The sequence below is a fragment of the Pistacia vera genome, unplaced genomic scaffold (assembly GCF_008641045.1).
Source record: "Pistacia vera cultivar Batoury unplaced genomic scaffold, PisVer_v2 Contig529, whole genome shotgun sequence".
In the NCBI taxonomy this organism is placed as follows: domain Eukaryota; kingdom Viridiplantae; phylum Streptophyta; class Magnoliopsida; order Sapindales; family Anacardiaceae; genus Pistacia; species Pistacia vera.
The window spans coordinates 42,118-59,665 of record NW_022196367.1 but is presented as its reverse complement, the minus strand read 5'-3'; the positions used below and the strand labels follow the sequence as shown (position 1 = coordinate 59,665).

At 34.3% G+C, this 17,548-nt stretch overlaps 1 protein-coding gene across 2 annotated transcripts; it reads left to right on the top strand.

The window, feature by feature from the left end:
• The first annotated feature begins 3,073 nt into the window (after positions 1-3,073).
• LOC116107180 (serine carboxypeptidase 1-like) lies at positions 3,074-17,285 on the top strand. Of its 2 annotated transcripts, XM_031393480.1 has the most exons (16): positions 3,085-3,195; positions 3,376-3,409; positions 3,493-3,651; positions 3,742-3,878; positions 5,316-5,392; positions 5,932-6,054; positions 7,625-7,727; positions 7,821-7,858; positions 7,937-8,038; positions 8,145-8,228; positions 8,339-8,590; positions 9,090-9,155; positions 9,298-9,419; positions 10,366-10,479; positions 10,585-10,630; positions 16,958-17,285. In XM_031393480.1, exons 3-16 carry the CDS (start codon positions 3,512-3,514, stop codon positions 17,039-17,041), a joined length of 1,488 nt encoding a protein of 495 aa, XP_031249340.1. In that variant the 5' UTR covers positions 3,085-3,195; positions 3,376-3,409; positions 3,493-3,511; the 3' UTR covers positions 17,042-17,285. The 2 variants fall into 2 exon arrangements, with proteins under 2 accessions (XP_031249341.1, XP_031249340.1); XM_031393481.1 differs by lacking the exon at positions 3,376-3,409 and having other exon boundaries at positions 3,074-3,195.
• Positions 17,286-17,548: the final 263 nt, after the last annotated feature.

Sequence of the window (17,548 nt, the reverse complement as noted above, 5' to 3'; positions counted from 1 at the left end):
CTATCATATATTAAAAAAAAAAAAAAAAAAAAAACATTGTAGGTTCTGTGTATCAGTAGACTCAGTACCATATGATTGTTGGTTAGACAATATCAATTATAATAAATGTGATACTAAACAATAGAGGAGATCAAATTTTGTATAGTAGTGCCATATTAATTGTTGGACAAATAATACAAGTCTATCATAATGTAATTGACATATAAATGGATCAAATTTTCATATATTAATACTAGAGGTGTTCGGTTATGGGTACTCTATATTTTTTGAAGGAATAGAACTGACGGTTCCTGAAATGGTAACCAAAATCGAACCAAAGGTTTCGGTTCCTAGGTACCTAGAACCATAACCCGTAACAACGATTCTAGTTTGGTTCTAGGTACCCTATAAAATTACATGAACCCTAAAAGTTTTTAAATAACAAAAAACCCATAAAAAATTACAATACCCCCCCAATCTGGCACTTGTTACAAAAAAAAAATACAAATATAATCAAAATTACAAACTTCATTACTTTGTAAATGTAGATCTCACAAAGTCAAACCAACTTACTTTAAATGTACCCGTTGAAGGTTGGAACCAGAATCTACCCATTGAAGGTTGGTTCTGGGTAGGAATGGAACCGAACCTCGGTACTCGCCGGTTTCGGGTTCAGTCGGTTCTTTTGAACACCCCTAATAATACCATATTAATTGTTGGACAAACAATACTAATTCTAAAATTAACGTGATACTAATATAAAATGGGTCAATTTTTATACATATAACATTTGCTTACTAAATTGGAAGCAACTTTTTTTTTTTTTTTTTTTTTTGTTTTGAACACAATCCGAATACATCTGTCTACAATATTGAGGAATCATCTTTTTACTGTTTTTTAATTGAATTAACTTTAGCATTGCATTACAAAACAGTTTACAGAGATTTTCATGAAAATTTCGTATCAGATAAGCCCTTGATAGCTGATCCTACATCAATTATCTAAATGTAGAGGGCAATAAGGAAATACACGTATCTAGAGGAATCTGCGGTTCAGCTTTTTCAAAGCTAAAAAGCAGTCAATATTAACGTTTAATGAAGAAAATGACGTAGAGAAGGGCTAATGACAAAATTTCTCTTGACTTTTAATGGCTAATATTGAAGTAATTACAGGCAAACCTCACTCATATCAACCAAGCCTCACACGTCAAGTTATCAATCTAATTTGGATTTTAATTGGCTATGTCCGTTGACATAAGTCAAAGTCTTCTTTATTTGTCGTTCTCAATAACCAGCTCGTGATATGAAATTATGGTATGTAAAAAAAGACTCCCTTGGTTAACTTTTTAGAATAGTATCCTATTCTAAATATTAGGATATGATTTAATTAAATAGAAAGATTTTAAAAATGTGTTTCATATAATATTTTTAAAATTTAGATTATATTTTAACCCTCATATTTGTTATTTAATAAATACTCCCATAATAAAGTTTATAATTAACAAAAAAACTCTCCACCATCCAATAAAAGTTATAAAACATTTAACAAAACGTTGATGGCCAGATCGGTCGTTGAAGACTGTTATATCTTGGCCGTTCAACGGCTAGATCGTGGTGTAGATCTAGTGTTTGACAGATCCAATCGATCGTGTATTTACGGCGACTTTTGGCCGTCGTCTGATGGTGGTGTGCCAGATTGGCATCAAGTATTTGGCCGTCAATTAGTTGGATGAGATAAGTGTTTGGTTAATTTATAACATTTATTGGAAAAGGTAATTGTTAAATGTTTTGAGTTGAATATAATAGATTGAATTTTGATTTGAATAGTCAATTTAAAAACACATATATATTTCATTAGATTGGATAGGATAGGATGGAGTTTGAAAAGTGTACCAAGCAAGGAGGTTAGATTCTTTTTATCCTAGTTTCCTTAACAAAAAAGTTGGTGGGTAACAATGGTGTACCTTTACTCATGATTTACCTAAAATGTGTAATGGGGGGTTGGTAGTAGGATAGCTTCCTTTGAAGATTAGTCGAAATTGTGTAAGTTTCTCGAATACTTAGTTACTAAAAAAAATAAATAAAAAATGGGGGGTTTGTTAAAAGAAAAATCAGACATAAATTTTAACCTCAAATATTTATAATATACATTAAATCGTAAAAGCTCATGAGAGCTCCTATCATCAGATGATCCTAATCAAAAAACAATTTAATGGTATATAGTAAAAGTGAGATCCCAAATTTGTATCCCAATGCAGTGACAATATTTGTCAATATAATCATTTACTAAATGGTTAGTACTATGAAAACATTAAATCAATCGAATTTTGTAAAGTAAAAATTGTAAAAGTTGGTTTTTAGTGTATTACATCATTTAATGCAAATTTAAATTTACAAAACAAAAAATGGATATTCGCATTTGAGAATTTTCGATTGCAAATTAGTCATATACAGTTTGTAATAATTGATTTTTTACAATTTAAAACAATCAACTATTTATTAAAGACAAAATGTAATATGAAGTTGGACTTTAAAAATTGGCCATGCCCATCCGTGTCAAAATTTAATTTTATGTGTTATAACATGATAGTGTTATCTTATCATGTAACAATCAAATAGACCGATATTTTAAAATGGAGAGTTTATTTTAAATAGGTCCTAATAAAAATGGTGTTCTAAGCTTTTTTTTTTTTTTTAACCTTATAAGGTAATCTGTAAAATCTATGAGACTGATAATTCATCTCCCTCTCCTATAAATAACTAGAGCAATCAATTATAATCTCACTCACAAAATAGGGCCAAAAGGGAGTTCAAGATCTGCTTCTTCTGAATCAAGGTATGCAGAATTTCAATTTATATGTTAAAATATGAAAATCAATAAAAAAAATTATAATAATTTAATTAACCAATAATAGAATGATCATAAAGTATTCTATAATTATCACAAGATATATCAAAAAATAAAATTAAATGGAGGTGGGGTTGTATCCATCCCATACAACAGTTGGAAAATTCTATTTTCAAAGAAAATGAAATAGTGCCCAGTCCCACCTCTGCTTCTTGAAATTCTCCGCCTCAGCTCATCATTTTCTGCTTATTTCAATAATTCAGTGCCTAGAATTTTAACCATTTCCAATAAAGCTCCCTTTTGTCTTTAGAAATACAATCATTGATGCACCAGTCAAGTTTAATCAACACAGCAAAATTTTATGTGGAGGTATCAAAATTTTATCAAGTCAAGATCCTCCTTATTTATTTATTTATTTCTAACTTTTTATCCAATCTTTTGGGCTTAATTTATATATAATAATCTAAAGTTTTATCTCTTTTTCTTCCTTTGTTTTTTTGTTCCTCCCTTTCGCTACCAATTCTATATATTTTATTATTCTATGAAAAGCATCTTTGTCCTTCTTCCCTCTCACTAAAAATAGGTCTGTCCTTCTTTCTCTTCTTCTTCTTCTTCTTCCTCCTCTAGTTCTTCTATAAATTTTAATATTTATTTACCATTTTGCAGAGGATTTTGAAGGTTAATTATGGCCATCAACAACCTTCTTGTCTTTATTTGTTGCATATTTATTTTGAGTTTTCAATTTTCTGAAGCAATTCAAGCTGGTTCTCTTGTCACCAATTTGCCTGGTTTCACTGGAAAGTTTCCATCCAAACACTACTCAGGGTGAGTTAATTTTTCGCAATTAATTTTTTATTTTTTATTTCATGAAGTTTTTGCATGGTGAATAGTTTTCTATTTTGTGTTTTTTTGTAGATATGTGAGTGTAGATGAGAAGAATCTTTTCTACTACTTCGTCGCTTCAGAAAGAAATCCCTCAAAGGATCCTGTTGTTCTTTGGCTCAATGGTGGCCCTGGTTGCTCCAGCTTTGATGGCTTTGTTTATGAACATGGTAGGCATCTTTTCATAATTAATATTTTTCCTGCAAACTTTGTTATACTATCAGTCTAGTAACTTTGTAGACAGTTCGTACTGTCTACAAAGTTACCAGACGTTCCAGACTGATATTATAACAAATTTGGCAGGAAAAATATTATTACAGAACTCTCACATAGGGTTAGAATTTGACCCTGTCGGTAAACAAGAATGTTGGAGGAAAACTAAGCTAGTGGGAGTGTAATTAATTTAGTATATGCATTAAAAAAAAAAAATAGTAATTCAAATCTAGAAACATTAACATAAGTAAATTCTATTATTTTTTAATAGGGTCCAATAACCCCCAATTTTCCCTTAATTGGTCAGTAAATATTGTTAATCACCTCTACTCTTCTAGTCGGATGGCAAGCTTTTTAGCCATTAGGGTTAGTTATATCCAGAGAGTCTTATCTTCAAGTCGCGGAAGAGACAATTATCGGATTTACGCAAAAAAAAAAAAATATTGTCAATTAATCAGTAAATATAATATGGGAGTATAGGATGAAAATATTGGTAAAATTAAGTTTGGAAGACAATAAGAAGTCAGGAGGGAGTGGAACCACAAATTAAAGTCAGGGCGAGACATAAAATTATGGGGAATTTTTTCTTTTTCTTTTTCTTTTTCTTTTGATTTATGATTGATATTTTTTGTAAGTCAATTATGTACTGCTGAGTGTACACGAAAAGGACAAAACCCTAATCTCTGTAACGCATTTGGTTGAGAGATTTGTTGTTCGAGAGAGAGGGTGACACTGACAGATCATGTCTTTTCATATTTGCCCCACACCCACTTCATGTGATGACCAAACCATCTTGAAGCATCTTTTAAGTTCTATGGTGTTGCTTTGTTTGCTTTCTAAACTACCATTTCTATACATAGATCTAGTTCCCAAACCCCAATTTCCCGGGTCGGGTCGGGTCGGGTCGGGTCGACAGTTCCCAAATAAAAGAGCCCACTCTTACTCCCAATAGGTGTTATTTTATCTAATTATATTTGTGATTAGTCTCACTTGGAAGTATTTAGACAATTATTCATAACTTAGATTTCTTTGAATGGATGAAGATGATTCCAGAATCTCACATAACTAGGTTAGAGGGGGTGATTAAACTATATACGTGAAAGAATCCCATATAAGGCATATTTAAATGTCTTGATTGGATATTTATTTATTAAAAAGAATATAAAGTTTCCAAGTTAATCATCCTCTCCATAATTTCTTTTGTTAAATCACAAGAACTTACCTCATAATGAGTGGGTATTGATCTCATTACCTTTTTGTTGTTTATTTTAAGACTTTAAAACTTAATAATCATCAAAAGCTAAAAGGGATTTTTTTCTATAGTTTTGGGTGATAATTATCAATGTAATTGATGAACCTTACCAAGAAAGAAAATGTTACATTTTCCAATGCAGGGCCATTCAATTTTGAAGAAGGAAATCCAAAAGGGAGCCTGCCCAAGTTGCATCTCAATCCATATAGCTGGACAAAGGTCAGTGTCAATTCTCTCTCATTACATAAATTTTTCTTGTGTTTTTTTGAGGACATATTAAATGGCCTTGAATTCACATGACAAGAACAATTCTTAGTACCAAATATCCCAAATAAATTTGTTGTGTTTTGTCCCCTTTTCGTGCTTGTTTTGTCTCATAATCTTTTCGGTCAGGCATATTTTATTTGTGAAACATGTTAATATATATTGTTGAGATGAAGATAATCGTTGTAGTACAACAAAACACTGAAAAACAGCTATATTCCTCTCTCATTCCGTGCCATGTTTTTATTGCTTGATTGTACGTATTACAATAGAATGTACAAAATTTTAATGAGATTGAATTCTCATATTACTTGTTCGATAACAGTATCGATGGTCAAATCTAACTCACCCGGTTTATTTGTATTGGATTAGTAACATATTACGACACACATTTAGTGATTGTATTTAATTTGTGTCTATTTTTATCGAAAAAAATATTGATATATATATTAGAAATTAAAAAAAAAAAATCGTCTGTTTGTAATCTTATACAGGTTTCAAGCATTATTTATTTGGATTCTCCAGCTGGGGTTGGACTGTCTTACTCCAAAAATGAAAGCAAATACATAACTGGAGACATACAAACTGCAGTTGATACACATGCTTTCCTCCTTAAGGTAATTAATTTAATTAGGATGAGTTTATGAATGCTTTAAGTAAGAATTTAACATGTTTTGATAAAAGCATTTCCTGCATGTAAAACATTTTAATTCATAGAACTTCTAGAAATTGAAGTCCAAATATTTTTCAAACTTCAAGAAAAGATTTTGTCCAATGTTTTAAAACCCAACCTGGGGTGAAACCTAGCAAAGTTGCCTGGTCTCAGGTTGACCGGTTTAACCAGTTTGACCAGCGGTCTAACCGGTTGATAAAAACTTTTAAAATTCAGCAAATACACCCCTAAAAATTACGTTACATCCCTATAGGTTTAAAATTTAGCAAACACACCCCAAATACAAATCGGTTGGCGATTGGTTAGGGGCGACGACACCCTAGATGCAACCCTAATCGTCCCTTGAGCCCATTCCCCTTAAAATATACCCAAGATCTAGCCGAAATAGGTTCGATTTCGGCCAAATCTCACCGACGTCGGCGTCGGCATTCCAAGCCAGATCTCATCGACGCCAGCGTCGACAACTGTCCCCATCACCTAGAAATTACTTCCCTCTTCCTCCCGACCAAAACCCATCTCACCCCACCCCCGTTAACCTCGCCAATCACCGGCAAAAACCATTTGTTTTTGCTGCCAGTTTTGTTCGATTTTCGGTCGATTTACTCACTGAAAATCAACGTCATCACCACCATTGCATTCACCGGCAGTTTCTCTTCAAAAGCCCCAACATCCCGGCTGACAATTGTTCGCCGATCATCCTCTGAAATCTTAGGGTTTTGGGTGAATAGGAAAAATATAAACCCAGCCCGTTGAAGGTTCCGAGTCTCGGTTCAACCAGTTAAACCGGCCGGGTCAGGCCAGGTTTTAAAACAATGATTTTGTCCACTTCAACTCTTCTTTCTTATTAAAAAATAAACTTGATATTAAAAAATTAAAAAAAGAACCTTGAGAAAATATAGAGGCAGAGAGATTAATCATGTTTAATGGTGGGTAACATTATCCTTAATGTGTATCATGGGATCGAAGCTCAAGTATTGACTTTGTTAAGAAGAGTTTAGTTATGTTATTGCAGGGTAACATTACCCTTATGTTTTTTTTTTTTTTTTCATCGGGGTGTCTCCATTAGCTTGCGCGCACCTCAACTAATCTCTTAGGACCTTGGAACTGCCGGCCGAGTAAGAGCCTTAATGAACACCCTTATTAGTGTTTGGGGCGACTCGAACTCAGGAACTCATGAAATCTCCTTTTACTCTTTTATTATTAAGCCACCCAATGGTGGTTAAAGTTTAGTTATGTTATTGCAAGGTAACGTTACCCTCCATCTGAACCAATTGTGGTTCAAGGATTATCCTGAATTAAAACATATGAAACTTATGTCTAAGAAAGTTTAATCATAAGATGTGAAATAGAACAACAATCAATTATTTATTTATTATTTTTTTTTTTTGAGAAAGAAAATATTATCTGAAATTTCTTTTGAAATGTCATAAGCAAATTTAATATATAAGTTAAAAGATGTGAGCTTGTTGAATTGAAAGTTTAATTAATAAGAAATTTCTTGTTTTTGAAATTAGTGGTTTAAGCTATACCCTGAGTTTCTCAACAACCCATTTTATATCTCTGGAGAGTCTTATGCTGGTATTTATGTACCTACTCTTGCTTCTCAACTAGTCAAAGGTAAAGAATTTATTAAATTAATTAATAATTACATTAATTTTTATCTTGACCCTCAATTTATTTATAGATTAATTTCTCCTAATTCTTTTCCAGGAATAAAAGCTGGCGACAAACCTAGAATCAACTTCGAAGTATGGAGTGCTTGAATAAGAAAAATTCCTCTATAGTTAACTTATAGTGTCGTTACAATAACGAGTTTATCTTTGTAGGGTTACTTGGTGGGAAATGGAGTAACAGATAGAATGTTTGACGGAAATGCTCTTATTCCCTTTGCCCATGGAATGGGACTTATCTCAGATGATCTTTTTGAGGTAGGAGAATTTGAACTCTTTGTTTAACATTATTTTTAGAAGTTGAATAACATTATTTTTATTCAAACAAGGCAATGCTTGAAATAGAAATTAATTAATGTTACAGGAAGTTGAAGGTGCTTGTAGAGGAACCTACTATGATTATGAATCCAATGATGGTTGCATGAGGAGTATGCTAAAAGTTGACGAGGTGACTTAGTTTTTTCTTGACTCAATTAAAATTTGATTCCTTGATTATATCCTAAACAATCTTCTTCAACAAACCTTAATTTTCTGATTAATTTTGGCTATATTGTTTAGGCTCTAACTGGACTAAATATTTACAACATTCTTCAACCTTGCTTCCATGAACCTCTATCACAACAAGATAGCAATGCAAATTCAAGCTTGCCGGCGAGCTTCCAGCAGCTAGGGGCCACTGAGAGGCCTCTCAAAGTGAGAAAAAGAATGTTTGGGCGAGCTTGGCCTCTCTGGTCTACTGTAAAAGATGGCATTGTCACATTGTGGCCTCAACTTATTGAAGGAGATGAACATCGCCATATTGCATGTGTTGTAAGTTACTCAAACCATTTTTTATTTGTTCCTTATATGAACATCGATTTTTTTTTTTTAAAACATAATCCTTGTTTATTGATGTTGATAATTTACGATTTGCTATAAATGCTAAAAAACAAAATTTAATTCAAATTTTCTTACATAAAAAACTACAAAATTTTGTTATTTAACATTTATTGACATTGATAAATAGAAGTATGGATTTAAAAAATTCTGACATCCATGGTAAGTAATTAGCAATTTACCAGCTTTTTTTTTTTTTTTGGTGACCGGAGGTAGCCGAACTAGCTTGTATGCATCTCGACTAATCTCCAGGCCCGTAAAGTTAACAATCGGGTCTCCAATGACCACCCCTATTAGTAACCGAGAGGAATAAAAGTCAAAATCTCTTGAGTAATATACCTAAAAGTTCATATCTCCTTGCCCAAGCTGTCAGACACTCAGAGGTGGTCGTGAAGCATTAACTTTACTTATGAATATATTTTGTATTTTGCAGGATGATGAAGTTGCAAGTGTATGGCTAAACAACGAAGCAGTTAGAAAAGCTCTTCATGCAGATCCAGTAAACATATAAATCTTCAGCTTCAATTAATTTCTAATTATTTCCAGGATTCAACATTAATCTCTTTTTAATTTTTTTTTTGTTCATTAATGTATCCAATATTATAATTCAATTGATGCTAATAAATTTTAATTAATGGCAGGTTGATGTAGCAGGCAGTTGGGAATTATGTACAGATAGAATTACTTATCATAATCAACTTGGAAGTATGATTCCTTACCATAAATCTCTAACTTCTCAGGGATATCGAGCACTTATATTCAGGTAAATTAATATATTAATTGAACTTTTCAAATATTTTCCAAAATATCATTTCATTTCATTGTGTTAGGTAACGTTTGCATTCTTAAGATTATAGCTATTAATTTTCTTTTTCTTACAATAAAATGATTTTTTTAGGCCAGAAATTGAGCAAAATGTAAATATATCCCAACTAACTTAATGAGATAATATATCACTTTGGATTAAATTTTCATATACAGATCACTTGGGATAAATTATATAAGGGTTTATAAGTGTTATTCCTGAGGTTTGGCTATTATTGTCACTCCATGATGGCTTTTTTTTTTTTTTTTTTATTTAAATGTATCGAAATTAAAGAAGCAAAAAATATATTTTAAATAAACCGTTAGTATTTTTGGTCAAACAATTGATCATTTTGATACTATGACAGTTCTTGTAAAAATGATCAATTGTTTGATCAAAATTGTTAATCATTTATTCAAAATGTTTTTCCTACACTTCGTATGATTATATATAATTTGATCAAACCTTTATTTGTGGTTGTTAGCATTAGTTTCCCTAAATTGGAAGGTAAAACATTTTTGCACTAAACCTCAAAGGTGGCAAATAGTTAACTCATTGCATAAATATGTAGGCTAAAGTCAATATTGAGTCACAATTCTTCAAAAATATCTTTTAGCGGCTATATGTACAACCAACCAATTATGGAGTGTGTAAACACGATATTTCTTGCAAATTTTTTTTAACTGTTCTTCACTGTTTACTTTTTATGGTGGTTTATATCATGGTTCGGATAAACCCCCATCCGCTATACAAGTCTACCAGATCTTATACAAAATCAAATAAATTTCAAAAAAATTTCTCAAAAAATAGATTATGCCTAATGGAAAAAAAAAAAATTATCTTTAATTTTTCAACAATATCAAATAGATGTGCTTTTACTAATTCCTAATCACTTCTCTTGCAGTGGAGACCATGATATGTGTGTACCATTTACTGGGAGCCAAGCATGGACTAGGTCCCTTGGATATAAGAAAATTGGTGGATGGAGATCATGGATATCCAAAGGCCAAATTGCAGGGTGAGTTAATTTACACTTAATTTGTACATGAATTTTTTTCATCCAATTTGTAGGGCTGCTAAAAATTAATTATGTGAATTAAACAAATTAATATCCTCTTTGCAGGTACTTGCAAAGTTATGACCATAACCTCACCTTTCTCACGGTCAAGGTATCAATTTCAAGATTAAGAATTTAAAATTATTTCTGTTTCAATTTTGGTAAATATAAAATGTTTTTATAGATAATTATTATTAGGAACATTCACTCATGGTGTATTAAAAAAAAAATCCTATATATAATTGAGGACATATATAACATGTGTCTTAGAACACATGTTAAAAAAGTTTATTGCGTTAAAAAAACTTGAAAAGTTTTAGAAACGTGATTCTATATATAGTTATTCTCTCTTATGGACGTTTTTATTTTTTATTTTTAAATAAAAGACCAACATTTTGCATTGACAACGTAAAGAAACCACTAAAGGGAAAAAAATTGGTTTTGTTGATGCGTGATTTTGACACTAATAACCTTGCATGTGCAAAATGCTAAGCAAGACCTATAAATTACACATGATTAATTGATTTTAGAGTTTAGACAAAGTTAAACAAAGCTATTGAATGCAAAGACCAAATAATAAATAAGATAGAGGATTTTTATAGTGATTTGAATGCTTAAAGCGATTCTGTGAGTGTTACAAGAGGTCGCGTATAGTGAATAGTGAATAGATGTACAATAACTGAGTATTCAGAGAGAATATCGAGTTAGTCTCTTTCTCGCAGGTTGTCTTTGCTATTGGTTGTTATGAAAGTAAAGATCTTGAAAATGAGACAGGGAGTCCTCTATTTATAGTAGCTAAATTCAAGGTAATGATTAATTACAAGTATGCAAGTGGGTAGGTGTCGTGCAAGTCCTTCCTTGCCTTCCATTGGCTGATAACTTTAGAAATATCCTTAAATTAATTGGGGCTTGGACAGGCGTGTAGTCCCCATTCTCTTATAGACAAAACCTGAACCTGCTTAGTTGATGACAATTGTATCCTTTCTATCTTGGGGCGACGTGGTAGCTCCTGGATGGTGCAAAGTCTTCTTGAACTTTGATTGGTGCTTATTGATGTAAGCTTACACCAGCCTTGATTTTTTAGGCATAACGGAAGCTCCCTAGTTCTTAAGGTTCAAGAATTGGACCTTGAGAACTTCATGATTATGTCGCGACCTGACTTGTCTTAAGAAGTGCTTACTCGAGCTAAAAGCTGAATATAGTCACATCGCTGCAGACGACTTGAAGTTGGCTACTTGATCTGACTAGTGAACTAAGTGTAGGTTGTAATCTAGATGTTAAGAGTTACACAAGCGACCTGATTTGATCGTTTACAAAGGCTCACAACCTAATCATGATCTTGTGTAGTGCTATCAAAATGTGTTTCAAACTCTATCTATCATTTATGACCTGAAAACACTTAAAAACTGAAATTCATCTTGTTCGGTGTCCAAGTCAAACATGTTGAATAAATGTCTTATTTGGAACAACCCTTTTAGATGTTATCTGTTGCGCTTGACAGTTGACTATTTGGGTTCCCAATCAGGCTGATAAGTGAACTCCGAAATAAAGTTAGCAACAACTTGCCATTTGATTGCTACTTTCGGTCTATAATATAGATCAAACTGACTTAGTTCCATAACCCACTTGAGTAACTTACCCGAAGCCTCTGGCTTTTGAAGGACCTGCTTGAGTGTATAATTGGTCAATATATGGATGGTGCGGGCATGGAAGTAAGGTTGTAACTTCCTAGAAGCGATCAGCAAGGCAAAAGTTAATTGTTCCATTTGTAGATATCGTGTCTCTGCGTCTAGTAGTTGCTTGCTCATATAATACATTGGCCATTGAATTTTGCCCTCTTCTCGAATGAGAGCTGTACTAACTGCATACTGAGAGACGAACAGGTAGAGAAAAAGAATTTTCTTAGGAAGAGACTTGGATAGAAGAGTTGGTTTTTCGAGATGCTCTTTTATGCTCTGGAAGGCTTGCTCACACCCTGGAGTCCATTCAAATCTCTTGCTGGCTTTGAGTATGTTAAAAAACAGCGAACAACGATCTATTGTTCTTGATATGAAGTGACTAAGAGCCTGTATTCTCCTATTCAAGCTTTGGACTTGTCTTCAATTGGAGGGACTTTTTATGTCTAAAAGAGCTTGAATCTTTTCGGGTTGACTTCAATTTCCTAATGGTTAACCATATACTCTAGGAATTTTCCTGAAGATACTTCGAATAAACACTTAAGAGGATTAAGTTTCATTCTGTGTCTATGGAGTATATCGAACATTTCTACAAGGTTAGCTATGTGATTTGAAGTGACATACGACTTGACCAACATGTCGTCAACATAGACCTCTATTAGTTTCTAGATTTGCTCAAAAAACGTATGATTCATCAAATACTGGTAGTTCATTTCAGCGTTCTTCAGACTGAAAAGCATGACTTTATAATAGTACAGGCCTCAATCTGTGATAAACGAGGTTTGCTCCTCATTGGGCGTGTACATTGGGATCTGATTATACCTCGAGTTGGCATCTATGAAGCTTAACAGCTCGTGCCCAAAAGTGGTATCAACGAGCTGATCGATTCTGGGCAAAGGGAAACTATCCTTCAGACAAGCTTTGTTCAGTCCATGAAATCAACACAAATCCACCATTTGCTGTTGGGTTTCTTCACTAAAATAAGATTGGCAACCCAACTCGGGTAATGAGTCTCCCGAATGAATCCGATTGAGAGGAGCTTATCCACTCAACCTTAAGAGCAGCATAACCCTCTGGGTCCATGGCTTTTCTCTTCAAGCGAACTGGTTTGACTTCACTGTTGATGTTAAGTGCATGACATATAATATCTGGACTGATCCCGACCATGTTAGCATGAGTCCATGCAAAACATCTATATTCTATCTAAGGAATCTTGTTAAATCAGTAGCGAGATGAGGGCTAAGATTGTTTCCGATTCTACACACACGAATCAGCTCATTCTAGTCGCCTGATACCTCAGATAAAGTCTCAATAGGCCCACTGTGGGAATACTCCTCCTAAACACAAGGATCAATGTTGTTTTCCATTGGACTAGGCTGTGGTTTGATCCTGTTAATTGTCATTGCTTGCTCGAGAATGCCCACTGGCTTCCCTTTCCCTTTGCATGCCATCTGCACTACTCTTATATTGTAGTCGCGGGATTCACTCTGAGACCCCTTGACTTCCCAGAGTGGAAAATTTCATCTTCAGATGATAGATAAAGGTGACAACTTTAAAGTTCTGCAATAGAGGTCGTCCCAATATGTCATTAAAAGCGAACAGACAGTCTCTCACCCAAAGTGATAGGAAGTGCAATTGTTCCCTTGGGAATCAGATGATCCCTAGTAAAGCCATAAAGGGGGATAAAGACAAGCTTCAAATCTGTCTCCTCTAATTGTATTTCCTCAAATGCTCGCTGAAACAGGATGTCCATGGCGCTTCCATTATCCACCAACATTCTGTGGACTTTGTATCTTCTTATCTTCGCCACAATAACAAATGCATCTTCATGAGGGTGATGCAATCATATCGCGTCTTTCCTAGAAAAGATAATCTCATTTTCTCTGCACACCTTAGCTGGTCGTGGCATTATGTTTAACACACCCACAGGCTCATGACGAGCTTCTCGAGCATATTTCTCCTGAGCACCTTGAGAATTTCCCACGATATGTGGTCCCCCAAAGATAGTCCCCGCCAAATGGTGACCCTTGCAACCACGACGCTTACTTCTGTTGCCCTCTTAATCCTTCTCCCTGGGCCATCAACATATTCCTTGAAGTGCTCATTTTGAATGAGGTCTTCAATAGCCTGCTTAAGAGCTCGACATTCATCGATATGGTGCCCATTATCCCAATGATAATGACAAAATTTCTTGATGTTTCTCTTATAAGGGGGATTTTTCATGGGCTTTGGCTCTCCGAGCAGATTAGCTTTTTTAGATTTATCTAGAATAGTTGATATCGATGCATTTAATGGAGTAAATAAATTTGTGTCGCGATCACAAGAGGTTGTTAAAGTGAGTGAGGGAAATATCATCCTCAGATTGTAATTTCTTCTAAAGGTCGGTTTGCGGGCGAACTCCAGCTATAATGAGAGTTCGAACTGAATCTTCGGGTGTATTAGCCACCTTATCCAGTTTCTTGTGGAACCTGTCAATGTAGGATTGGAGAGACTCATTTCTCTCCTATGTATGTTTCTAAGATAGCTCAACGACATTGAGAACTTTCGATTGGCTTGGAAGTGTCTCAAAAATAATGAGCTCATCTACTGCCACGAGTTGATAGACCCTAGTGGAAGCGATCTGAACCAATGTTTAGCATGGGTAGTCAGAGTCACTATTAAGGAGCGACATTTTCCCAAGTTGGAAACTTGGTGAAGCTCTATGAGATCGTTAAACTCACAAAGATGATCCTACGGATCAAAATTCCCATCGAATGCTCTCATGTCAGACATTCTAAATCTTAATAGGAGAGGAGTAGTTAGAACTACTAGAGAAAAGGGAGATGCCTCAACAACCTACCCTCGCTCATTCTACTGAGCTTTAAGTTGATCCAGAGCTAGTTGTAACTCCTCAATCTGAGGAAGTGGAGCCACATGGGGATCACTTTCTGCAACGTTGGTACGTTTCCCACAATTGCGATTAAGGAATGACCGTAGATCAGACCATTCCCTGTGTTGGCTAGAGCCTTCGACATACCTTGACACATGTTGGCTAGAGCTATATGAAGACACTGAATGGCTTTGGGAGTTATCCCAACCTTTGTGGTGGTTAGAACCAACCCACGGACACTAGGTATTTCCTTTGTGGTGATGGTAGAAACCATCATTCTGGCGATGGTGGGAATCTCCTTGTTGAGCACTCTTGTGGGGGTGCCCATGCGATATGGCATGAGACGGCTCACGATGTGACATACCGCCAAGTTGCAAAGATATAGGTACTCTACCTGTTTCATGAGAGGTATTTACTAACCCTTTAGAGCCTTTTGGCCCATTATCAGTCACATGTTTTCCCTTATTCTTATGCGCTGCAGTGTGTGTGGTATGAGCTTTCACCCGTTTCCACACTTTAACATAACCTACAGGCATTTTTTGAGGCGGCACCGCCTAATCAGAATCAGGCGGCATGACCTAATCCAAACGATCTAAACTTCAGTTAACCATTTGGAGGGTGTTGTTGAACCTTTCTAGATATTATAGCCAGATCAAGCTGAAAGGTCGAGGAGGTTCCTACTGTAGTACTTTGGGGAATTGGGAGTATTTTGGGAGAAGTAACATCCTGTACTTAGGGGATCTCCTCGTTATTGGTATTGGTGTGCTCAGTTTCAAGACCTCGAAACATTTGTAGAGCTGATGGAAATGAGCCCTCCTTCTAATGTCAAACTGTTGATGCATGATTTTGACACCAACGACCTCGCACGTGCAAAGTGTTGATTTTGGAGTTAGGACAAGGTTAAACAAAGCTATTGAATGCAAAGACCAAATAATAAATAAGACGGAGGATTTTTATAGTGGTTTGGATGCTTAAAGCGATTCCTACGTCCACTATTTCTTTTATATAAGTGAGTGTTACAAGGGGTTACTTATAGCGAACAACGAGTAGAGGTACAATAACTGAGAGTATTCAAAGAGAATATCAAGTCAGTCTCTTTCTTGCAAGTTGTCTTTGCTATTGATTGTTATGAAAGTAAAGATCCTAAAAATGAGATGGGGAGTCCTCTATTTATAGTGGCTAAATTCAAGGTAATGATTACGAGTCTGCAAGTGGATAGGTGCCATGCAAGTCTTTCCTTACCTCCCATTGGTTGATAACTTAGGAAATATCCTCAAATTATCTAGGGCTTGGACAGGTTTGCAGCCCCCATTCACTTATAGACAAAACCTAAACCTGCTAAGTTGATACCAGCCGTATCCTTTTTGTCTTAGGGCGATGTGGTAGCTCCTAGACGACGCAAAGTCTTCATGAACTCTGATTGGTGCTTGCTGATGTAAGCTTACGTTAGCCTTGATTTTTTAGGCATAACATGCTTAAACTTCTTAAACGAAAAATTTGGTTGAACTTTTGTCCTTTAGTTCATTTCCTGTATCAAAAATACTAGGCCATATTTCAAAAAAAAAAAAAAAAAAAAAAAAGGATTTCTACACCAAAAAGTTTTCATATTTTAGTTAGTCTTGTTATATTTAAAATTTGAACCTCAATTTACGTCAACAAGAGTTAACTCTCACGCAAAATTTTCCATTAAATGACCAAAAAACTTGCTTGCAAAGTTGATTTGTGTATACATGAAGTAATTCATACTAGCATTTTAGGTTCACAGCTAAGAATTTTTAATATACATAATGCTCAAATCATCAAATGAAAACTTTTGCATTTTATTTATATGTTCTTGGAGCAGACATTAATTCTGAATTTAGTTCTCACAATAATTACAATGTCAATTTTGCAGGGAGCAGGGCATACAGTCCCTGAGTACAAGCCACAAGAGGCTTTGGACTTCTACAGCCGCTGGTTGGATGGACATCGAATTTAACAGCAGACTTCTTATTTTCCATCTTCGGACATCGAATTTAACAGCAGACTTCTTATTTTCCATCTTCAGATTATGAAAGAAAAACTAGATTTACTTTAAAACATATTATAAGATCCTTAAAAGGTGAAGTAAATTCAGATTTTGAAAGGATCGAAATGAGGATCTGATCGAATTCAGACTATTTGTGTGCAAAATTCATGGAAATGGACTTGATTCTAGGCAAAAAAAAAAAAAAAAAAAAAAATGTATTATTGTTTTGGAATTTATTTTATTTTTTGAATGAATGTATTGTTGTTTGGGTAAATTCTATTTAATTGCGTAGTTATGCAATTTGGATAATCCTTTTGTACTATTTCAAATAAAACCAATTGCCATTTGATTAATTCACATATTTCTTTTACTTTATTCAATCTTCAATTAAGATCCTGATTATGTCAAAATCATTGTGGGATCAAAACTTACCTCCTTGAATCGATTGATAAGCACATATCATTTTAATAAGCATAT

Bases quoted from the DNA above. Each gene is read 5' to 3' on its own strand.
- LOC116107180 (XM_031393481.1), top strand. From the start codon at position 3,512: ATGGCCATCAACAACCTTCTTGTCTTTATTTGTTGCATATTTATTTTG. The intron at 8,039-8,144 runs GTAGGAGAATTT...TTAATGTTACAG, and splicing joins TCTCAGATGATCTTTTTGAG to GAAGTTGAAGGTGCTTGTAG. The intron at 9,420-10,365 runs GTAAATTAATAT...CTTCTCTTGCAG, and splicing joins TATCGAGCACTTATATTCAG to TGGAGACCATGATATGTGTG.